The sequence below is a fragment of the Ursus americanus genome, chromosome 8 (assembly GCF_024610735.1).
Source record: "Ursus americanus isolate L20-20 chromosome 8, mUrsAme1.1.p, whole genome shotgun sequence".
Lineage (NCBI taxonomy): Eukaryota > Metazoa > Chordata > Mammalia > Carnivora > Ursidae > Ursus > Ursus americanus.
The window spans coordinates 83143508-83167751 of NC_142134.1; the positions used below are offsets into that span (position 1 = coordinate 83143508).

Consider the following 24244-nt stretch of genomic DNA (forward strand, 5'->3'; position numbering starts at 1 on the left):
ACACAGGATCATGTCCATCGATACACGAAAATCATTTGACAGTATTTAACACCCTTTCATGATAAAAACACTCAACAAACGAGGAACAGAAGGGAACTGCCTCCACATGGTAAGAGCCATATTAAAGAACCCACAGGAAAATCATACTCAGTGGTGAAAGACTGAGAGCCTTTCCTCTAAGATGAGGAACAAGGCAGGGTGGCTTGCCTTCACCACTTCTATTCCACGTGGTACTGGAAGTTCTGGTCAGAGCAGTGAGGCAAGAAAAATAAAAGCCGTTCCATACTGGGAAGGAAGAAGTAAAATTACTCTGCATGTATAAATCCCAGAGATGACACGCACGCACAGCCTGCCCAGGACTAACGTAAGATTGCAGCCAAGTGTCAGGACACAGTCGACACACCAAAATCAGCTGCGTTTCTGTGCATGAGCAGTGAACGATCTGAAAGGAAATCGCAAAGCAGTTCCCTTACAATCGCGCCGACGAGAAGAAATGCACAGGAATTACCTCAGCCAGGGAAGTGAAACCCTCGTCAGTGAGCCGCACAAGCCGGGCACAGAGATGCGAGTGAACGAACGCACAGCCCATGCCCACGGTGCGGGAGACGCGGTGCTGCAGTGTCGGCGTGGCCCCCGGCGGGGTGCAGCTTCCACGCGACTCTTGCTGAAATCCTAAGGACGTGTTTTCAGAAACAGGAAAACCCACCCTAAGTTTCATCGGAACCTCAAGGGACCCTGAAAAGTCAAAACGATCTCGAAAAAGACACACTTATTACCCCACTGAAGAGTCTGACCGAGTGGGGAGAAGCCTCCGGCCGCACGCACGGGTCTCCGGGAAAGCGGCAGGACAGCCAGCCCACCCCCGCCCAGCGCCTGTCCACGCAGCAGCAGCGCCCAGGACCGAGGGGTGCGCACCACCCAGGACCCCAGAGACGCGTGTGCCCTTGAGTGTGGGCTGGACATGCCTGCTCCTGGCGTGCACCCTTGTCCCAGGGAATTCTCGGGAGAAAAAGGCCGGTTGAGGGGCAGGCGGGCCCAACAGAGTACACGACGTAAGGGGCATCATCAAGTGCAACGTGTGGACCCTGTGTGGACACGTGACGCACACGCACCAACGGCAACACACCTTCCCGGTCAGCGAGGACGGACTGCGAACTGGCTCCTGGACGACAGCGAGGGTTCTTACTCATTTGTGGGGCACTCACGCGGCACGTGGCTAAGTTGCTTTTTTTTAAGTCCTTGGGAGCGACAGGTGCATATTGAAGCACTGATGGGCGAAAATGACCTCCGACCCGGAACGTGCTTTAAAATGCACTTGTAGAAAAAAGCGCGTGTGTGGCCCAACCCAGCACCCCACCATGCCGGCACCCGATCGCCGACTTCTGACCTCCTGCACCGCGAAATAAATTTCTGTTGTTCCAATATTTTGTCACCGCAGCCCAGACAAAGACGATGGTCAGGGAGGGAGACCGAGACAACCCAGTAGGAAGGAAATGGCTGAAGAGGCAGCCCACGGCCTTGGACAAGGGAGGCTCCAGCGTGGCTCCCCCCAGCGCCAGAAAAGCCAACAGCCGCTGCCCCCTCGGATGCCTTCAGGGTACCAGCAGACAGCTAAGGGCCTCTGTCGCCGTCCCCTCTAACCCTACCACAGTGCTGCGAGGGAGCCAATACCGCCGTTTTTCTGTGCAGGGACGAGAACCTGGGGTCTGCCAACCTGTCCGTGCGCGCACGGCTCAAACACAATTCAGTGCGTAGCAACTGCTTTCTAGACACGTCTCCTGAGGCAAGGGAAACAAAAGCAAAAATAATCAAAATAAAAATCTGCACAGCAAAGGAAAAAAATCAACGAAACTAAAAGGCAACCTACAGCATGGGAGAAGGTATTTGCAAATGACATACACAATAAAGGGTCAGTATCCAAAATGTATAAAGAACGTACACAACTCAACATCTAAAACAAGTAACCTAATCTACAGACGGGCAGAAGACGTGAGCAGACGTTTCTCCAAAGAAGACATGCAGACGGCCAACAGACACGCGAATAGGTGCTCCGCATCGTCCATCACCAGGGACAGTCAGACACCACCTCACACCGGTCCCAATAGCTGAGATCAACACGAGAAGTGGGTGTTGGCGAGGACGTGGAGAGAAAGGGACCCTCTCGCACTGTTGGCGGGAAAGCAAACTGGTGCGGTCACTGTGGAAAACAGCGTGGAGGTTCCCCAAAAAGTTAAAAATAGAGCTGCCCTATGAAAATACGAACTCCAAGGGACACATGCCTCCCGCTGTTTACAGCAGCAGTATTTACAACAGCCAGATACGGAAGCAGCCCAGACGTCCATCGACAGAGGAATGGGTACAGACGGTGGGGTGTATGTGCGATGGCAAACTACTCAGCATCAAAAAGAATGAAATCTTGCCATGTGCAATGACGTGGATGGAACTGGAGGGTATCATACGAAGCGAAATAAGTCGGTCAGAGCGAGACAAAGACCATATGATTTCACTCGTATGCAGAACGTAAGAAACAGAACAAATAAGCAGAAGGAAAAAAGAGTGACCAACCAAGAATCAGACTCAGCTATACAGAGCACTCTGACAGCGGCCAGAGGGAGGTGGGGGGAGGGGGAAATAGGTGATGGGGCATAGGGAGGGCCCTTGTCGTGATGAAAAATAGAAATGAAATGAAATAAAATGAAAAAAGAAGATGTTAGGGGAGGAAAAAATGGAACGCTATCTCTGAGGCTGAACATAGACTTTTAATGAAAATTCTGGTTTTTCAATGAAATCCAAAAATTTGCTAAACACATTCAGAATCAGGGTGCTAACACATTAGAACCCAAAGGTGACTAAAAATAAAAAGGAGAAGTATTTCAAGAAATGACCCATCCATACGCCAAGGTCACTCCTACCCACAATAGAATAAGAAAGTCTTTCCTATCCCAAAATACCCTCCCCACCCGTTCAGCCACCCACTGCCTTCCGTTTTCACATCACATTTCTTTAATTTTTTGAAATTTATTTTTGTTTTTTAATTTTTTTGCCTTTTTTTAAAGTAGGCTCCACACCCAGCATGGAGCCCAAGGTGGGGCTTGAACTCACGACCCTGAGATCAAGACCTGAGCTGAGATGGAGAGTCAGACGCTTAACCAACTGAGTCACCCAGGTGCCCTCCCCCACTTTCTTAATTTAATATGCTTCGGGCTCCTGTAAAAAATAAAAATGAAAGTAAATAAAATAAAACACAATTCAGTGAAACCTCCAGGCCACAGAATGCCAGTCTTTCATCTGAAGCATGACTTGTCTCAAGGGTGCTCATAATTACTTGCCAGAACATTCTCTTGGCAGTGCACCCATATTTTTAAACAAAGCGTGTGAAATCCATGTCAGCTCTGTGGTCCAGTTCATTGTACTCCTCACATGTCAAATTCCCAGTTTCCAGGATGCAGTTACTACCCCCTGAGCTCCGTAAGGCGTCACCACTGGAGGGAGCAGGGGATGGGCACAGGGGGCCTCTCTGTACTATTTTTGCCACTTTTGTGAGTCTATAAATGTTTCACACTAAAGGGTTTAAAAAGAAATCGTTGTATGCCAGAGCCGGAAGGACCTACAGGACCACACTTGGGGATTTCAGCTTCCTCCTTTTTGTAAGAACACAGAGTCTCATCGCGGTGAGGCCTCAGTTAAATTGGGGCTCCCACCTCTTCCTAGTCCACACCCACCGCCCCTCCCCTACACCCCTGCCCTCAGTTCTCACCCCCTGGCCCAACGCTCACTTCCTCTCCCTCAACTCCTGCCAAACAGTGGGAACACTACAGAATGGCCATCTTGGTTTGGTCGGGATGGCACAGCGTGGGCCGGGGCTGGGCATCTGCGGGGCTGGGCACTTCAGGGTTTCTCCAGTGCTTGGCCCTTGGCCCTGCACTGTCTTTCATTTCATTATAACACTTCAAAATCCTTAGAAAATAAGAGATCAGAAGGGACTTGGACGTCACCCTGCCGGGAAAGGCCCCAAGGTTCAGACACCTTTTTACCTTGTTCCCTGGGATTTGCTGCAGTCACCTGCCCACGTGTGGCCACCATATGTCCCTTCTCACAAAAATCAATTTACAGAATTATCCAATGAACTACAAGCCCTCAGTGGGCAGTATCACTTGTAACTGATCCATTTCAAGGAAAGTGCTGCTAGGAGTGGCTAAAGCAGCAGAAATGCAAACGTTAACATTTGTGTTAAGTTTTTATTTTTCACTTTCAACTGCTTTTTATTTCCACGTTGGGGAACGAGAGGAGAAATGCATAATAGAAGACATTCCAAGCGACACACTGATAACAGGTACGTCCGGTGTGCTCCGTTGAACGTGGAGCCCAATACGTCATTTTACGGTACGATGATGATTTCTTGGTGCGTCTGTTACTTGGTGGTGAGTTTCAGGCTGTTGGTTTCCTCTCGAGAGAGTTTGTCAAGTCATGCAAACCTAACATGAAAATAGCCTTTGGAGTGCATTGCATTAATTCATAACCTGGGAAACAAGGATACAACACCCCAGAATCCAAGCCTGATTTGTTCTTCTGGTTGTCGGGTTTCCTTAAGTAAAAGAATTTCTGATACCATTAATCATGCTAATCATGGTAGAATTCTCAAAAGACAAGTGATGTCTCCGGCCTGGTCCAGTGCAACAGCGAGAAACGGCAGACGTTAGAGTGTCTCCGAGCCTCAGCTCTCGCAGCCCCACAGCCCGCCCGACGGTGAGTGGTGCTGGGGGTGCGCCTGTGTGCGGATCTGACACTCCTTTCCAAGCAAAGTGCCCGTGAACCCCGCTATCTGCGCGTTTCCCACACTGCCGCCGAGCACGTCTCCATATGGCTGAACTTAACTGCCTCCTGAGAAAGAACCAAGCGCCCATGGGTTTCAGAATTGTATGGCAAATACAGTACATTTAACATTCAAGTCCCATTAACACCAGATTCCTTGATTTAATGCAAAAGAGGAAAAAACAGAATCTAAATCTAGTATTGTTCCCCATAGAAGCCAATCGCGTATTTTTACGTCCAATTCTATCTTACGTTGACCAGTGCCAAATTCCCCTCTCCCTTTGTCTTGGCCATTACATTTGGGTGTTTTATGGCAAAGGTTATTAACCCACCCTGCAGAATGTCAGACACATACAGAGAATTGTGGCGCCAAAGACAGAGCCGGCAGTGTGAGACCCGGCTGGGGAGCAGCAGAATGGGCCGAAGGCCCTGGCGGAGGAGAGCCGGGTGGTGTGGGGCCCCCATGGCTGCTGTGGCTGCCGCGGGAAGAAGCAGCATTTGGGGCTGTGTGGCGTGAGCAGGGTCGCCTGAGAACTGTGTGCCCTGGGGCAAGCTACTGAACCTCTCTGCTTCATTTGTCAAATGGGATAAAAAGAATCATGACACCTGTTTCTTCTTGTAGTGATGATGATGGAATTAATATCTGCAAAGCTCTTCGAATGCAGCCAGACACACAGAACATTCTCCAAGTGTTTGCTCACGCCCCCTGACCCCAGCTCTCTCATCCCAGGCGACGTGCGACTCTTGGGGGAATAGCTCCGTGGCCGCCGGCCATTTTCCAGTGGCCTGTGAATCTCAGCCTTAAGGGACGGGAGTCGCCCGCCCACCCTTCCTGCTGCCTCGGGGCCCACCAGCTGGATGGACATGTCCCGGGACACACCCGTGGCAGTGAGCCTGGCAATCACCTGACCCACCCGAGGGGCCTGAGGCAGGACGGCCTGTGCAGCCGGTGGTGTTCTGCAGCGCCGTGGGGGACAGGTCTCGCTGGCCGGCCCCGTGGCCTGAGGCAGGAGCCTCTTCTTGCCTCGTCAGACTCTTGACCGAATGAGCCCCCGGACACGCCCCAGATGAAGCCCTTCCCACATGAGGAAAGGTCGAAAGGAAAGGGAAGGAGAAAGACAGACATGTAGATATGAACCCAAAGAAAGTGCAGTGAGAGCAGACTTGACGACACGACACCAAGTACCGCTGGAGTAAAAGCCACACCAGTACTGGCGTCGGGTTAATGACGGGAAGGTGGTCTGCAGCTGCTTCCTGCTTGACTCTTGAGTTTCTTCTAAAAGAATTTTGAGCGTTTGCGCATGACAAACCATCAATTAAGTCTCTATTCTTGTCGTTATTTTTCCTTTGACTATGACTGTCTGTAGTCGTCAGCCGCCCCTCGGATGCGCCAGTGGACTAGCGTGCCACAGAACACGGTTCTTAAACGTTCCCTTTGAAAATCCCTCTTAGGAAGAGAGTTCATCGCACACGTGCCCTGTGCTTTCTCGCTCACCAGCTCCTGCCCCTACAGGACCTCGGCTGTTTGCCTGCAGCAGCGGGACGACCCCTGGCGGCTGTGGGCCGGCTTCTGCGCGGCTCTGAGCGCCCGTGCTGCCTGAGCCGGAAACACTCTGGTTTCCACGCGCTGCCTCCACCGTCGGCGAAACCCCCGACTTCTACCCAGGGCGTGCGTGGTTGTAAATGCACGTGCCGGTCCAGAATATGCCCGTCTCTAGGTCGCCGGTACAGTGGCACACGGATTTCTAGTCCTCCTGGGGAGCTGTGCGGCTCTGAGACCCTGTCTGAGATCCCTGGTCCGGGAGAGCACATGCCTCTGAGGTACCACGGAATCCCACGAGCCGCACGCGTCTAGGAAGCTTGGGAGACGCGACCTCAGAGCCAGTCGTCCGCAGGTTCCTAGACGTGTGCTTTTGCTCGCTGGGGCTACAAACCGATAGAGCAACAGCTCTGAGGCATCCGCCGTTCGCTGCCCCAGGTGAGGGGGCAGCTCCGAGCGCCACCGAAGAACCGCTGGGCTTCCGTGTCAACGAGGCTCTGCGGCCGCCTTCATTGCGCAATAGCTTTGTGACTTGCGCTCTGCTTCCTTACCGGCAACCTGGAGCTCACACCTGCCCTGGCCCGTGGCCAGACGCAGGTGTTCACCAGCCGTAGTTCCCACCCTCTGGCGCTCTGTCTGCAGCCTTATCAGCGAGGCCGCCCAGGCTCCGTTCTGAACCCCCACAGCAGGTGTGGCCCCGACTCTGGCTCAGCCACCACCCCGCCCTCCGGCCCAAAAGGAAGGACACTGCCTGGGACGCAGAGAGGAGGCCCACGTCCCCCTCAAGGAAGCTGGGAGGATGACAAAAGAGGACCCGGGCGTCTGTGTACCACTAAGTCCTGGGCACTGCAAACAAATCCCGGTCCCATAAGTTTGCTTAGAAACTCCCAAGTAAAATATATCCCGGTTTTTTACACTGTTTTTCTTAGTTCTTCTTAGTAATGTTCTTTGATATTAAATTCTAGATTGCCATCAATGGGAAAAGGGAGTGCAGCCTTTCTGGGAGAGAAGAGAAGAGGGGGGAACTCTGGCGGGGGGCAGCTGTCCTGAGGAGTTTTTTTTTTAAAGATTTTATTTATTTATGTGACAGCCAGCCAGCGAGAGAGAGAGAACACAGCAGGGGAGTGGGAGGGGAAGAAGCAGGCTCCCAGCGGAGGAGCCCGTTGTGGGGCTCTATCCCGGAATGCCGGGATCACGGATCACGCCCTGAGCGGAAGGCAGATGCTTAACGACTGCGCTACCCAGGTGCCCCTGTCCTGATGAGTTTTAAACCACTTGCTTGCTGGTCCTTGGAGACGTTTTTCAAACAAGGCTGTTGGTGTTTGTAAAAGGCCAGCACGCAGGGGAGAGCAGTGTGCCAGGCAGGCCAGTGACCATAATGTGGGAGGCTGTTGGTTAGAAAGAAAGTAATTACAATTTGGAACCAATGGAATTTTGCTCCTGGATGGTCCCATTTACAAGGTCCCTGGACTTGATGACTTTGCGAAAGTGCCCAGGATTTCCGTTTCTCCTTCAGCGCACAGACCCTGTGAGAAACAGGAGGCAGGAGCCATCACCAAGTGAAAGACCAGGCTCATTCCTCCTTGAACAGCTCCAAACGTGTCTTTTTTTCCCCTAAGATTTAATTTATTTGACAGAGAGGGAACACAAGCAGGGGGAGCAGCAGAGGGAGAGGCAGACTCCCCGCAGAGCAGGGAGCCCGATGGCAGGACTCGATCCCAGGACCCCGGGATCGTGACCTGAGCCGCAGGCAGACGGTTCACTGACTGAGCGCCCGGGCGCCCCGACAACCATGTCTTCATAGGAAACCACACCGCACCTCGGGGTGTCTCGGGTCAGGCACCCTCTGAAGCTGACCCTGAGCCAAGGGTTCTAGCACAGAGATGCTCTTAGGAGACGGAGGGCAAGGGGCCAGGCCACGTGACATCTCAGGTGAAGCCCAGACCCAGGCTGAGCCCCGGCGGCCCAGGAACACGGTCTCACTGCAGACATACGCCCCAGCACTTCCACGGCCGAGGGACACCCACAGGAGCGAAAGCAGGGCTCGGTCAGGTGCCCGCACCCCCATGCTCACTGCACCATCATCCACACCGCGGAGCGTGGAGGCTCCCAAGTGTCCATCGGCAGATAGACGGATAGATGGACGGAATCCACACGATGCAATGTTAGTCCCAAGAGGGAATGAAACACGTAACAATGAAATTCCGACACTTGCCACAAGGGGGATGAACGGAGAGGCATCAGGCCAAGTGAACCACGCTGGCCACGGCCACGGAAGGACCGGCCCCACGCGGCTCCGTGCGTGTGAGGCCCCCAAGGGGAGCTGGATTCAAAAAGCCAAAAGTAGAGCAGAGGAGACCAGGTGCGAGGGAGGGGCGCTGCTCAAACGGGGACAGAGTTCCCGCTCAGAGATGGAAACGCCTGGAGAGCGACCGTGGGGATGGTGGCGCCCCAGTGGGAACAGGGTTTCTACTGAGCTGTGCACCTCAAAAGTGGTTAAAATGTTAAATTCTGTTACATCTTTTACCACAATTTTTAGAACATTAAAAAAATGGATAAGGTGTCCCCCATAGTGTGTCCCACCTGCCGGCAGTGTCCTCCCGCACCACCCACCGGGCAGGGCAGGGGTCTCTAAGGCTCGCGGACCCTTCCGGCTCCCTGTGCGCGAGCCTGGCTCCCCTGCACACGGCACGCCTCCGAGCTCACAGGTCGCAGCAAAGCAGCCACAGCCCGGAGCGAGCAAACAGCTGGAGAAGGGGCGCGAAGGGGCCAGAGAGGGGCAGCAGGGTCCCCCATGGCTGCGTGCACACGGATCGTGGCGGCTGTTTCTCCTGGTCGAGGAAAAGCACGTCTGCCCCCAGAGTGTTACCAACTTCACTTGACAGCTTGCCACAAGCCCTTTGTAAACACCCACAGTTTCCAACGACTCCAGTTTGGGAGACATGTCTGCGCTTCCGATCGTGTCTCCTTAGTGACAACATGACAGGTACCCAAGAATAAATACACAGGTAACCATGTCCACGGCCCTCACACTGAAAGCCTCAAACCAGCGTGGATGGCGAGCTTGCGCTCATGGGACAGAAAGACGGGTGAAGACCAAGAGCCACTTCGTAAGAGAGAGACCGAAACAGCCAGGAAGGAGATGGAAAGACATGCAGCTCGGCTGCTGTATGGGAGAGCGTGGAGCAAAGCCCAGGGAGATGCCGCCACCCCCCCAAACGCTGAAACGTCCAAGCGTGGAGGCAGCAGCAGAGCCCTCACTCACCGGGCCAGGGATTTCACCACTAGTAACGGTTTACCTGGGGTCCAGGTGAGGACAGGGAATTCCCGACAGAGACGCATACGTGTGTTCACGTGCCTGAAAATCCTCATGGCGGCACGACCGGTAATGGCCGGAAACCAGGTGCGGCTCAGGTGCCCATCCACAGACAAATGTGGAATAGTCACGTCTCCAAACAGCGGGCTGCTGGGCCACGGCTAATGCGTGGTCTGCATGCCGGGGACAGCACACACAGCCCCCGCACACGCGTGCACACACACAGCCCACCTGTCCTCACAAGTCGGAGGGCTGGTTACCCTTGGCGGTCAGGTGGGGGGCGTTTGGGATGCCGACGAGGTTTCCACCAGGTCGAGCTACGCTCTGTGATGAGCGCGGGACGCGGGACGTGTGTGGGCACCTCCTGCCAGCCACACCTCACCTCACCGCGCTCCCTCGACATGGAATCGCCAAATGGCTCACAGGTCAGCAGGGAAACAAGGGTCCGCGGGAGCGTTCTCCCGGAGCATTCTAGAACACTTCGCTCTACGCTCATAACCACTCCTGAGGGCGGTCGCTCTCTGTGCCCGGTCGCACTTGGGGTCAATGAGACGATTCGGCTTTTAACCACCCCCACGCGGGGCTTCCCACGTGCCCTCATGCCTCCGCTCATGTGTCCAAGGCTGACTGCAGAGCTCCGTGCTCGGCACTGCACAGACGACACTGGATCTGTCTCCAGGGCTCTGAGTACGCTTGACTTCACGTTACAGAAGAGTATTTACGTACAAAGGAAGGTGGTCACACACAACTGGGTGGAAAGTCAGCTTACAGACTGTATATACAGTATGATTTCACTTTCTGTAAAATAGGTAATATGTGTTTATGGGGAAAAGACTGGAAGGATAATCCTGAACCCCAAAAACTTCTGGGGGGATTTTTATTTCCTAAAATTCCTACAATGAATGCATTTCACTTGTCTGAAACCAACCCAATGGCCCCTGGTCCCAGCCCCACGGACTCAGAGTCTGGGGCAGAAGGCACAACCACATCAGAGGTCACAGGTCAGAGCTGAGCGCCTGAACAGGGTGTGCTTGGGGTCCGCGGGAGACCGGGAGCGGCATGTGCACACAGCCTGCCTGGCACCCAGCGGCTCCCGACCAGTGCGCACTGAGAGGAACAGCCGCGAAGGGTGCCTGGGAAGCCAGGTCAGCCCAGAAGTTCTGCACGAACTACACCTGGGCTTTAAAACACACACACACACACACACACGGAGTCCAAGGCCATGGGGTGAGTGGGGAGAGGGCCAAGACCCTCGCTGTGGAAATCAAGCTGAGTTTTAACCCTGGCTTGGCCTTTTATTATCTGGGTGGTTTCCGATAAGCCATTTAGCGCCTCCAGCCTCAGGCTCCTCACTGGTAAAAGTGGGGATCATTCTCCCGACATTATAGGGTTGTAGGGTTCCGTGGGCACTGAGGGAAGGCACTGCGCATTAAAAGCCCAATAAGAAGGTCAGAAATACTTGATCAAGTGTCCACACGCGCTTACGACATGCTAAGTTCTGCATTAAACACGTACTTCATATGCTAAGAGATAGACCATTATTATCCTGGCTTTATCCAAGCGGACAGTGAAGCGCAGAGTAGGGCAGTTGCCCGTGTTCCTGCTCCTAGCCGGACACCCTACCACCCTCTGCAGGGCGTGCGGTGAGAAGCACGACAGGGCAGCCTGTCCCCCTCTGCAAAGGTGCTCATCCCACCACGGTGACCGCTCCCTCGGTGACTCCCGGTGAGCTGTGCTTCTCTACTGCCATCTGGTGGCAGCCCAGGGGCACGACACCTCCCGCCTCCCCTCCCTCTCGCCAGGGGGGCTGCGAGGGCTGCAGGGGGGACATGCTCAGGGCCAGCAGAAAGTGGCAAAGCAAGCAGAAACCACTCTCACTCATTCTGGAAACTCAAGGCACTACACCAGGAACACTGGCGTTTAACAATGGGCCCAACTGGCACCCATTCACTCAAAACCTTCATTGAACATGTGCTGTGGGACACTCGCTCATTCACAAAACCTTATTGAGCACCTGCCCTAGTGCCAGACACTGCCCCCAGCTTCTCGTCAGGCCCAAGAGGCCCACGAGAGAGGACTACGGTGCCCCTGAGCTCTAGCGCCGTGGAGTGCAGACAAGGGGACTGCCCCACTGCTCAAACATTGGCATGCCGACAGGAGCAGCCCAGTATGGGCAAGTGTGGGAACAGCAACAAGAACGAAGTCCCAGAGAAATGGGAGGGACACCCCTACCACTCCAGCTAGGGGCAGGGCAGCAAGGGAGAGTTGCAGGGGGGTTAGGGTACTTGGCGGTGCAAAGACACTGACCATTCCCATTGAGAGGCAGGGGGAGGTGCTGGAGGTGGACCAGGAGGAAGACTGGCATGTTTCCCAGAATGGGAAACACCAGAAAGAGAGATTTCCAGGTGATCCATCAGCCTGGCCTTGTGCTCCTTCCAGAAACATTCAGCTGCTTCAGCAAAGGTGCCTCATCAAGTTTGGGGCTTTCTTGTTCAAATTGGTGAATGTTCCCTTAAGTACTTGGAAGGAAATGCATATTCTGCTCTTGTCGGGGCCATGCTCTGTGATGCCAGGTAAGTCCTGCGGGTTGGTGGTGCTCAGCCCTTCGACCTGCTGGCTGGCAGTCCCAAGCACAGTTGTGCACTTGTCTACTTCTCCTCATTGTTTTACTTCATGTGTTTTCAAACTGTTTATGCCTTTAGGATGGTTGTCTTCTGAGTGAAAGGACCCCTTTATCATTATGTAATGTCCCTCTTTGTCCTTGGTAATTTTCATTGCTCTGAAGTCTACTTTATCTGATACTTATAGGACCATTCAAGCTTTCTTTTATTAACATCAGAATGGTATACCTTTTTTATTCCTTTTACTTTTAACCTACCTATATAGCATTATATCCAAAGTGACTTTCTTATACACTACATAGTAGTCGGGTCATTTAAAAAAAAATCCATTCGGACAATCTTTGTCTAATCTCTGTTCAGACCATTTACATGTAATGTAATTATTGCATGCAATGTATTTTGTCAGGATTTAGGTCTGCTATTTTACTGGTTTTTTCTTTTTGCTCCCTCTGTTTTTGTCCCTGTTTTCCATTTCCTAGCTTCCTGTGGGTCACGTGAATGTTTTGTAATACCCCATTTTTGCTTTATCTATAGTATTTTTCACTATATATCTTTGTATAGTTTTTATTAGTGGTTGCTGTAGGGATTACAAAGAGCATACTTATCACAGTCTACAAGGATCCATGGTTTGTCATTTCAAGAGGAATGTAGAAGCCTTACGACCACGTGCCTCTGCGCTCCCCACCCTTTATAACACAGCTGTGTTCAGTGTAACCTCTACGTGCTTTGAGAGCCACATCAGGCAATACTATATATGCTGTTTGCTTTCAGCTGTCAAACAATTTTAAGAACAGAGAGTGCTCTGTTGTCGTTTCCCTAGTTACTCTTTCCATTATTTTCTCTTCATTCCTGGTGTTCTAAATTTCCTTATCGTTTTCTTTGAAGAACATCCTTTAGCAATTGTTTTAAGCAGGTGTTCTGGGGAAAAATTCTTTTGATTTTCCTTGACCTAAGAATATTTTGCCTTCATTCCAAAGGATACTTTTCGTGGATATAGTGTTGTTTGACAATTCTTTTGTCAACATGTGCCACTTTCTTCTGGCCTCCAAGTTTCTGATGAGAAATATGCTGTCATTCAAACTGTTGCCTCCCTATCAGTGATGCGTGGTTTCTCTCCGCTCTCCATTTATATATTTTTTTGTCCTTTGGAATGGAGTCTGGAGGCAGGCAGGGGGGCTCCCACCCTACCCTCCCAGTCAGCGGCAGACCCAACAGGAAGAGATGCACCTTGCACCTGGACGCTGCCATAGCGACCACTTTCCTATTCCAGCAGGAGGAAGGAAGGTTTCCTCCTCCCCCAGCAACAGTCCAGCCAATGAGAGACAGTCACAGCCCAGCCAATGAGAGACAATCACAGCTCAGCCAATGAGAGATCATCACAGCCCAGCCAATGAGAGACAGTCAGGCCCAGCCAATGAGAGGCTGCTATAGCCCAGCCAACGAGAAACTGTCACAGCCCAGCCAATGAGAGACAGTCACGGCCCAGCCAATGAGAGACAGTCACAGCTCAGCCAACGAGAGACTGCCATAGCCCAGCCAATGAGAAAGAGTCATGGCCCAGCCTGTGAGAAACAGTCACGGCCTAGCCAATGAGAGACAGTCACAGCTCAGCCAATGAGGGGCTCAGAGGCGAGCTGGGCTTCGGAGCAGAGGGAGGGGTCCCTGTCCCCCGCTCCCCTCCCGGAACCGCCCTGCGCTGTCTAGGGTGCAGGGGTGCTGCCCCTGCTGACCGTCTAGCAGTGCCGGGAGGGAGGCAGGGAGGGCGCTGGTCCTCCGAGGGGCCGCGTCCTGCCAGACCCCCGAGTCCGGATCTTTGGCCAGAGGAGGCAGGTTTTTCGGAGCAGGTGTTCTCTTCCCGTCGGCTCCCCCTCCTTCCCTCCCTGTCCTTCCACGCGGTCTGCGGAGCGCCCCCAGCACCCAGGCCGGGCCGCGGCGGGAAGCGCCTGGCATGGCGGCTGAGCCCTGCTTTAGGCTCCAGGTTCTCAGCCAGGCTCCCTTCCCACCTCTCAGGGTCTAATGAGTGTTGCTCTGTACGTGCTTCCCGAGGTCTTCGGTTGTCATTAGGGGGGCGGGGGGGAACCTACTCCATCTTTCCTAGAACCATCGCTGATACTTTTTGAGATGGGCCCTTTGCGCAACACAGAATATACATTCACACAGTTTAGAAACGGGAGGGACACAGCGCCGTGCTCTTCGACCAAGTGCAGGCAGGGCTTGGAGATCCTTGCAGGTCCTCCCCCCAGGAAATGGGTCTGCAGGTGCCCCCTCGCCGAGTGCCGCACTCGGCAGGCGCTGCTCCCTTACAGTCGGCACCCAAGTGACGTGCGTGTCTCAGGCCCCTGCCCGGGACTCGTGGCCTCGTCTTCCAGGGAGCATGTGGCCCTGCGCCCGTGGCTCTGGAATCAGGCACGGCGATGCTAACTCTGCGGCTGCAGCTCTACACTGCCCTACGTGACCTTACCTGGGAATCACCTTCCCACCTGTAAAATCGGGACAATAACGCAGAATTCAACACTTCTTACAGCCTTCACCACTTGCACTGGTCCGAGTCACCCAGACTCGCTCATTCTTGATCCTTCACTCTTCCCCGCACACAACTAATATTTCCAAGTGAAAGCCACATCATTTCACTCCTCCAACCAGCTGCTTCCCCAGATCCTGACACAAGGTGCAGGCCCTCGGCCACCGGGTCCCGCCGCGCCCCGACCACATCTCCTACCATTCTCTCCCGCCACTCCGCTGTTCCCCAAGCCTGCTCCTGCCCCAGGCGTCTGCGTACACTCCCGCCTGGGACCATCTCTCCCCAGGAGGAGCCAGCATTATGTGGTAGAAAGGGGAAAGACACTCACTGCCTGGGCTTGAATCTCGACTCTGCCACTTGCTAGTGTGTGACCTTAGGCAAATTACTTTTTCTATGTTTTGGTTTCATCATATGTAAAATTGTCATAAAAATAGTATCACTGGGGCGCCTCGGTGGTGCCGTGGGTTGTTGGACATTGGACTCTGTGTTTTGGCTCAGGTCAAGGTCTTGGGTTGTGGGATTGAGCCACACACACGGGGCTGCCCGCTCAGTGCAGAGTCTACTTGGAATGTCTCTCCTCTGCCCCCGCCCGCCCCCTCTAAAATAAATAAATAACTCTTTTAAAAATATACATAGTATCACTTACATATAGTGTTGTCTCGAAAATTCAGACTGTGTATAAACTTAGAATGCTTGCTAAATCGTTAGCACTGAGTGTGATGTTGAGACATAAGTTAAACATATTTATAACTATACTTAGTATAAAATATATACATATTTTCCTCCCCCATTCCTTTGAGTCTTTGCTCAGACTTGGGAGAAGCATTCCCTGACGTCCCCGTGTGATAGTCAAAGCCCCCATCCCTTTCACCTGCTTTCTCCCTTTGGGTCTTTGCTCAGACTTGGGAGAAGCATTCCCTGACGTCCCCGTGTGATAGTCAAAGCCCCCATCCCTTTCACCTGCTTTCTCTCACAGCATCCTTAACATCTCCCACGTGATATACTTATTTCCTTGCTGTCTGTATGAAAGCTCCGTGGAAACAAAGATAGTCCCCACTTTGTTCACTTCTGTCCTCAGCTCTTAGAACAGTGCTGTCGCCGTGGAAGCTCATGATATACTGATCAACTTGGAGGAATAAAAATACCTCCCTGGAGCCCATTTTGAGAATTGATGGGATGACTTGTTAGGTGCTCAGCACAGTACCCGGCGCACACAAGGTCCTGTGAGCTCTTTTTCAATGGCTTTCAGTAAACATGAACTTTTTTCATTACCATGGAACCTTGCAAGGGCTCAAGGGGCAAGTTAAGCCATAGGACGCTCCCATATACTGAAAGGGAGAAGTGGGAGGCTCTTTCAGGCACGCAGACCTCAGCAGGAGCCTCTGAGGGCAAGGCCGGGGGATAGGAAGCACTCGACAGGACACACCTTGCCTCGGGAAGGAAGGGTGCTGGGTGAGCTACCGGAGGAAGAAACCAAAGACAGTGCTGGGGACGTGGGGAAGTCCCACCCACACGAAGTTTACACTCTAGATAGAAAGCTTTCACAGGCTTCTCATTTTTTCAGGAGTCCTCAAAACTCTGAGGCTGAGGAGGGACACATATTGTCCCCATTTTCCGAGGGAGCGGGGTCCAGAGTGGGGCAGTCCCATGGGAGCAAGAGCCCACGCCTTCCTCTTTATCCTGGGGTCTTCCCACTCAGCTACATGACCTCATCCCCAGGCTAAAGCAGTTTGTGATTTGGATAATTTGAATTAAATAAAGTCATTTATCAGTGATCATATGCAACTATTTCCTATACTTACTTTATAATAAATGTCTTATGTTTTTGAAACAGGGAGTTTCAAGATACAGCAATGGGACATACGCAGACAGGATTTCCTTGAATCTGCTCCTGGCTTGGGAATGTTTGTGACTGTTACAACTTACAACGATGAGGTAAAACATTCTTTTATGTGTTGTTACTGCAATTTTTCATTTGCTAAAAATTCATATGTCATGTATCCCCACAAACTTTAAGAAAAACCTCTGCATCACACTCATTAACCAGAATTGACAATTTTTAATGTGTCTAGTCCTGAATAAAGGAACAACACAGAGATGTGGAGGGCGCCTGCCGTCTAGCTCAAGGGTGGAGAACTTAACATAAAATATTTTAAAACAATAAGAGTAATAGGCCTCCCACTCACATCCTGAGACTTGCTGGTCTTGCGGGGCCACGGCCTCACCTAAGCATGCGGGCCAGGTTGGCTGGCTCCCCTTCCTCCCTGGCAGCCTCTGGGTCTGTTTGGTCTCTCAGACCTGCTGCTCGCTCGGGGGTCAGCAGGGGTAGAAGAGGCACCAGGGTCCAGTGGAGACAACGTGAATGTTGGAGTCAGAGCCAAGTTAAAGTGTAGACTGAGTCTTCAGCAGGGAGTTGACTCTCCAATCCTCAGTTTTCTCATCTGTACAATGGATGTCAATGGATCATGACCTGAGCTGAAGGCAGACATTAACGACTGAGCCACCCAGGCGCCCCTGAATCCAAATTTTAGTTGAACTAAAAACCATCACAGAACATCCCAGTCACTATTTTTAAGATAGAGAAGGTTTGTTCTTCAAAAATATAATTGCCTGGAACAATACCCCCTTGTACAAGGGAGGGAAATATTTTAATTCATTCAGCATCCAACAAATACTGATCACGGGCTTAATACACACCCAACCCTCTTCTTGACTGAGGAGAGACAAAATTCTCACCCCATAGGCCTGATTTTCAAGAAAGCGCTCCCATTTTGAAGAACAAGAAACAGCCCTAGTTTCAAAGTTTCTTACGAGATCCCTTTTAAGGTCCTTATCGGCACTGCCACGGCCTCTGACAGTTTCTACTTGGGTCGGTGTGTCTGGGGCATGGAGTACTCCAAGGTGCCCACCTCGACCATCTGTCCATTCCTATGGCGCGTGATTGACAGCCCCCGGGATGACGTGGCTGGTAGGGAAGGCGGGGCAGACAGTAACAACATACACGTACTATACAAACACAGGCGTTTTGTATCCGGTTATTTCCCTCATGAATAGTGATGATGAGCATCTTTTCATGTGCTTTTTGGCCTTTTTTTCTTTTAGCACTTTGATTGTATCAACCCCCTGCCCTCTGGCCTCCCAAGTTTCTCATCAAAAGTCTGCTGTTATTTTTTTTTTAAGTAGGCTCCATGCCCAGCATGGAGCCCAACACGGGGCTTGAACTCATGACGGTGAGATCAAGACCTGAGCTGAGATCAAGAGTCAGATGCTTAACTGACGGAGCCCCCCAGGCGCCCCAAGTCTGCTGATATCCGTACTGAGGGTCCCTTGTATGCTATGAAGCTATGAAGATCGTTGATATTTGGAGGACAGGGTCCTTTTTGCCCGCCCTGGCTTCCACACGCTGCGGGAGTGCGGGCTGTCCAGCAACCCGTGCACAGTGGCCTGCCCTGTGGCTGGGGTAGGGATGAGGACGGGTAGCGGCTACTGTGCTCAGAGCTGACACTGACCAAAACTGACCACAGTTTACCCCGTACGGCTTCCCCTGGAAGTTACAAGCCTCCCGTAGACGCCAGAGTTCCACGGTAGTTCCATCGGACAGATTCTAAGGTGTCACGTGGCCTAGTGGGAAGACAGGCCCCGGTGCCGCCCGCCTCACTGTCCGCCCACGATTTTCTCCTCGTTCAAAATGTGTTTAAATTTCTCTTAGGATTTCTTCCTCGACCCATGTGTTATTTAGAAATGTGCTTAATCACGACATATTTTGGGAACTTTGTTATCGACGAAGCTGTTTGTTACTGACTTCTGCCTTAACTCCATTGTGTTCGGAGAGCAGACTGTCGTGTGGTTTCTGTTACATTATTTTATTGAAGTAGTTGATGGTTTCTGCTGTTTTGAATGTGCCATGGTGTGTTTCGTGGCCAGAACGTGGCCCGTCTCGGTGAGTGCTCTGGGTGAGCCTGAGAATGTGTGCACCCTGCCGTTGCTGATGACGCAGGCTGTGCTCTGCGGCAGGTGCAGCTGACTGATGTGCTCCTGAGTTCCACCAGGTTCTTCCTGACCTGCTGCTGGATCTGCCCGCTCCTGAGCGAGGCACGTCAGGGTCTCCTCCTCCTCCTGCAGTCCTGTCAGTTTTTGCCTCATACGTTTTGCTCGGTGTTTCGGTGCTTACCCATCGAGGATTGTTTTGTCTTCTTGGATAATTGACCTCCTTGTGTTTATGTAATGCTCCATCATGTAATTATCCCTGATAATCTTCCTTGATCTGAAGTCTACTCTGTCGCAGGTTAATACGAGCACTCCGGCTTTTTTTGTAAGGTTAAAGTTAGCGTACACATCGTTCTCCACCCCCGAATTTTTAATCTACATGTGTCCTTATATTTAAAGTGCGTTTCTTGTAGACAACACACAGTTTGTTTCTTGATCCACTCTGACAATCTCTTACTTGGTACAAGTGGACCACTGACATTCAAAGTGATTATGGCTCTCCCACCCAAGTACTCAGAGGCCTGACCCTGCATAGCTTCTGAGATCTGAGATCCGGCGAGATCCGGCACGTTCAGGGTCACAGGCAAAGTGATTAGCGATATCACTGGGTGAACACCCACACATTTGTTCCCATTTCCCATTCGCTGCCCTTGTTCTTTGCTCCTATCTTTGTCTTCCACTTTTTTATCTTTTGTGATTCTAATTATTTTAGGTGATTCCATTTTATCTCCTTTCTATCAATTCTATTCTAGCTTTTTAAAAAACAGTTGCCCTAGAGTTTGCAATGTGTATTTGCAACTAACCCAAGTGCACTTTCAAGTAACAGGTCCTCTTCACGGGGAGTGCAAGCACTTAGAATGACCCAGCACTCCCAATTCCTCCACCCTGTCCGTCTCTGTCGTGATGTCGTCCAGGTCACTTAGACGTAAACTATGATCAGATACATTGTTGCTGTTATGTGAACAAACGATTACCTATCAGATTAAGAAAAGTAAGTTCTTACTTCACCTTCACTTACTCCTTCTCCGATGCTCTTCCTTTCTTTATGGAGATCTGACTTTCTGACCTGTATCATTATCCTTCTCTCTGAAGAAACTAACAGTTCGCAAGCCAGGTCTATCCGCGACAGAGTCCCTCAGTTCGTCTGAGAAAATCTTTAGCTCTCCTCCACTTTTGAAGGAGAATTTTGCAGGATACAGAATTTGGTGGGTTTCTTCTCTCTTGCCTGCATGGTTTCTGAAGGGAAGTCAGATGTAATTCTTACCTCTGCTCCCCTATGGCTAAGGTGTCCCCCCCAGCTTCTTTCCAGGTGTTTTCATTGTTGACATCTGCAGTTTAGATATGCTATGCCTAGGTGTACGGTCTCTTTTTGGTTTGGTTTGGTTCTGGTTTGGCATTCATCCTGTTTGGTGTTCTCTGAGCTTCCTGGCTGTGGTTGGTGTCTGACACTAACTGGGGGAAATTCTCTGTTATTATCGTTCTGTGTATTTCTTACATTACTTCCTCTTTCTTCTCCTTTGGGTGTTGCCATTGTGTCGATGTGACACCTTTAACAATCGTCCCACAGTCTGAGGATCGTCGTCCCATTTTCTTCTCACTCTTTGCTTTTTGGTTTTAGAAATTGCCACTGCCATATCCCCACACGGGGAGCTTCTTTCCTCAGCCATGTCCAGTCTAATCAGCCCATCAAAGGCATTCTTCCTTTCTGTTACAGTGTTTCTCATCTCCAGCATTTTAAAATTTTCTTACAATTTCCATCTCTCTGCTTATATTTACATGTGTCCTCCCATGCTGCCTACTCCTCCTGTTAGAGTCCTTAGCACAGTAATCAGTTTTTCTAAACTCCTGGTCCGATCATTCCAATATCCCTGCCATGTCTGAATCCAGGTCGGATGCTCGCTGTGTCTCTTCCACCTGTTTTTTTCCCATCTAGTATTCCTTGAAATGTTGTTGTTGACAGTTGGACACCATGTGCTAGGTGCAAGGAACCCAGTACTGGTGCCCAGACTTTCTGCTCTGGTGAGTTGTGAACCTGTGCACTACTTGTCCCTCCAATTTGGCGGGCAGGGGTTTACCCTGTGGACTCAGTTCTCTGACAGATCTAGAAAAGAATTGGTTTTCACTGTGTTCATCTTTTTACTTGTTAGGACAGAGTGGCAACTTCCAAACTCCTTCATGACAGAAGTCCTATACCTGTTTTTAAAATGGCAAACAGTATAGAAATTAGCTAAACAGAGAATCAAAGTTGCCCAACAAACACACCAACTAAAAGCTTGGTGTGTGCTCTTCAGAATCTTCCAGGCTTATAGAAACACACACGCACACGTGTACTTTTACAAGTGGTTTTTTTAAAATAAAAAAACAGGATCCTTTACACACCGCTCTAACACAGGATATCATGGAGACCTTCAGTACAGAACAGATATGGGTATGATATTGTTTTTTTGCCCCATAACATTCCTTTATTTGGATTTGCCTAAATTTAATCAATCCCCTACTGAAAGGTACTAATTTCAAGAATGCAACTTTGCCATTACAAAAACACCACAATGAATATCACTTTACGTATAATTCTGTCTATTCGTGCATTTCCATAGAATAAATGCCCGTAGGCAGAACCAGTGAGTCTATGGCTACATACACTTTCATTTTTGATACATATTGCTGAACTGCTTTCCAAATGGCGGTTCAACTTCCGTTCCCAAGTCAGTGTTCAGAGATAGTATTTCTCAGTACTGTCCCTGACGCTTCTATTTAAATCTTTGCCAATCTGATAGTAAATAAGGGATAGCTTCCTCTGGGTGTGGGTGTGTGTTTTTACCGACAAAGATACATAGTTTTCATTTCATTGACCATTTCTTCTTTAGGGACTGCACATTTTGTACTAAACAGGGGAGATCTAAACTATGGAAATCCTCAATCCTAGGTGTTATTGTCCAAGTTATATGGCCCACAAGGAAGGTTCTATTTTACTTCACATTCACCAGGCGAACACATCATTTGCTTGGAATCTAATTCTACGAGGCTCGTGTCGTTTGGTGGGAGTAAGCTGGTGAGTACACGCCTCCCATGTCCTTGCTGACGAACAGGGCATCAGCACTATTCAGGCATGACGCTGGTATGCAGAACCATTACGCCTGGACTGGCTGGGAACTTATTAAAGTCCTGTGCCCAGATCTCAGTGCAGCAACCAAAGAGGGAGCTGGAGAGCTTGGAAGGGGTTCAAAGGACAGCCACAGCGTTGATTAAAGGCCTTGGAAAACAAGAACCGTGAGGGAAGGTTAAAAGAACTGTGATTACTCAGGCCTGAAAACAAGCAGAGGCTGGAGGGTAAATTAACAGTGGAATTCCAATAAATAAAACTCTTATACGGCAGATGGTGATTGGTTATTTTGAGAGCAGACGAAGAGAATCTGTACTTTAGGATCAGAAATTTAGTCATATGTAAAGAAAATTTTCCTAAAAGTCATCAAATTCTTTCAGTGCCAAAAGCATTTACCTAATAGTAAATCTGATGTTCGGGAGGGTCTAAGTACCCTGTCAGGCCGTGATCATTACGAAGGAGTCTGGCTGGGGTAACGGGCAGTGAGAGAGGAGGATGAAGCTCGGCCGCTCCTGAGGAGGGAGGGGAGAGGGGCAGGGCAGGAGTCGGGGGACAGAGTGCAGCTGTCCTAAGAACGCTTCTTCCTGTTTACTGTTCGTACAGCGCATCCACTTAGAGATTCGAGTTGGACAACGTGACCTTGATGCAGGCCTTGCTCAAGCGAAGGACAGAGTTAATGAAGTTAGCTTTAAGCTGGAACATCTAATTGAGCAAATTGAGCAAATAGTCAAAGAACAAAACTACCAAAGGGTCAGTTTGCCTCTTCAGCTAATTTTCTCTCTTCCTGCCAGGAATGCAGTTCTAGAGACAAGCCCCAAACCACGGAAAGAACAAACTGTTGTTCCTGGGTCGTTCTCTGAGCTAGCACCGGGGGGACACTCAGCGTGAAGGGAAAGAACAGTCTTTCACTATCTTCTCGTTATCTGCCAGCCTGTGAGCTCCGCTAGGAAAGGGGACTGCCGCTCATTTGTCTTTAGGGTGTGGGCCTCACGGAAAGAATAAATAAGCGCTCCCAGTCACACCCTACGTGTATGAAGAGGCCAGTACGTCCATTTTCTGGATCACAGTTTTAGTCTTGTGACACTGTGTGTTTCCCGGGTCACTGTGCCCCGTGGACTCTGGTCAGACATGGGGTCAAATCCAGCCTTGTTTCCTTACCTGGAAAATGAGAGGAGGACAGGTGTGCTTGGCACAGTGCCAGCTTGAAGTAAAGGAAGGACGCCACGTGTGAAGATCTATCACTGTTGGCTGACGTTCACTGGCTCGGTGGTGAGAAATAAAATGTACAAGAGAACAGATCAAATAGCGGATATTTTACATGAAAATACAAAAATACGTTTTATTTAAGGTTGATTCTTAATCTTTGTCTTTCTTTTTTTTTAAGATCTTATTTATTTATTCGTCAGAGAGAGAGAGAGCACAAGCAGGGTGAGAAGCAGACTCCCCACTGAGCAGGGAGCCCGATGTGGGGCTCGATCCCAGGACCCTGGGATCATGACCTGAGCTGAAGGCAGATGCTCAACCGACTGAACCCCCCAGGCGGCCCTAGTCCTTGTCTTTAGCTAACAACACACCCGACTTAGAAGACCAGACTGCACTTTGGTGTATTAACTGGGATGTATCAAACATCTTCAAAGCACACAGCACCTTCCCCTCAAATTCACAGTTAAATACTTCAGGAAACTGGGGCGCCTGGGTGGCTCAGTCGGTGAAGCATCTGCCTTCAGCTCAGGTCATGATCCCAGGGTCCTGGGATCGAGCCCCACATCGGGCTCCCTGCTCAGTGGGGAGTCTGCTTCTTCTCTCTCTGCCCTTCCATCCCCAATCGTGCTCTCTCACTCGCTCTGCTCTCTCGCTTGCTCAAGTAAATAAAATCTTTAAAATAAATAAATAAATACTTTAAAAAAACTAAACCTGCCTGTTTCTCTTCCACCTAGGACCGTGAAGAAGATTTTCGAATGATCAGTGAAGATACAAATAGCAACGTTTTATGGTGGGCTTTTGTACAAACATTAATCTTTATCTCAATTGGAATTTTCCAAATGAAATACCTTAAAGACTTCTTTATAGCTAAGAAACTCGTTTAAAATGTTAAGACAAACAACGACCTGCTAATTTGCATAATGTTTCTGTTAATAAATCAAAATACATTCATAACCATGTACTGCTTTTATGATTTCAAAGATGATCAGAGATTGAAATTAACGTTACACTGATAAAATATTACTTTAACTATGTAGACTTTGAGCTGGATAGAATAAGCGTGTCATCCGGTTCTTATTCTAACTTGGTTTAAATCAGCACTGTCCCATAGAAATATAAATGTAATCTACATATGTAAGTT

At 50.4% G+C, this 24244-nt stretch overlaps 1 protein-coding gene across 2 annotated transcripts; it reads left to right on the forward strand.

The window, feature by feature from the left end:
• Nucleotides 1-4134: 4134 nt before the first annotated feature.
• On the forward strand, nucleotides 4135-24057 carry LOC123777874 (transmembrane emp24 domain-containing protein 11). Of its 2 annotated transcripts, none has more exons than XM_087864369.1 (5): nucleotides 4135-4333; nucleotides 16645-16745; nucleotides 21724-21849; nucleotides 22504-22650; nucleotides 23838-24057. In XM_087864369.1, the coding sequence occupies exons 1-5, from the start codon at nucleotides 4210-4212 to the stop codon at nucleotides 23985-23987; spliced, it is 648 nt and encodes a 215-aa protein (XP_087720495.1). In that variant the 5' UTR covers nucleotides 4135-4209; the 3' UTR covers nucleotides 23988-24057. The 2 variants fall into 2 exon arrangements, with proteins under 2 accessions (XP_087720495.1, XP_045630808.1); XM_045774852.2 differs by lacking the exon at nucleotides 4135-4333 and adding an exon at nucleotides 12106-12241.
• Nucleotides 24058-24244: the final 187 nt, after the last annotated feature.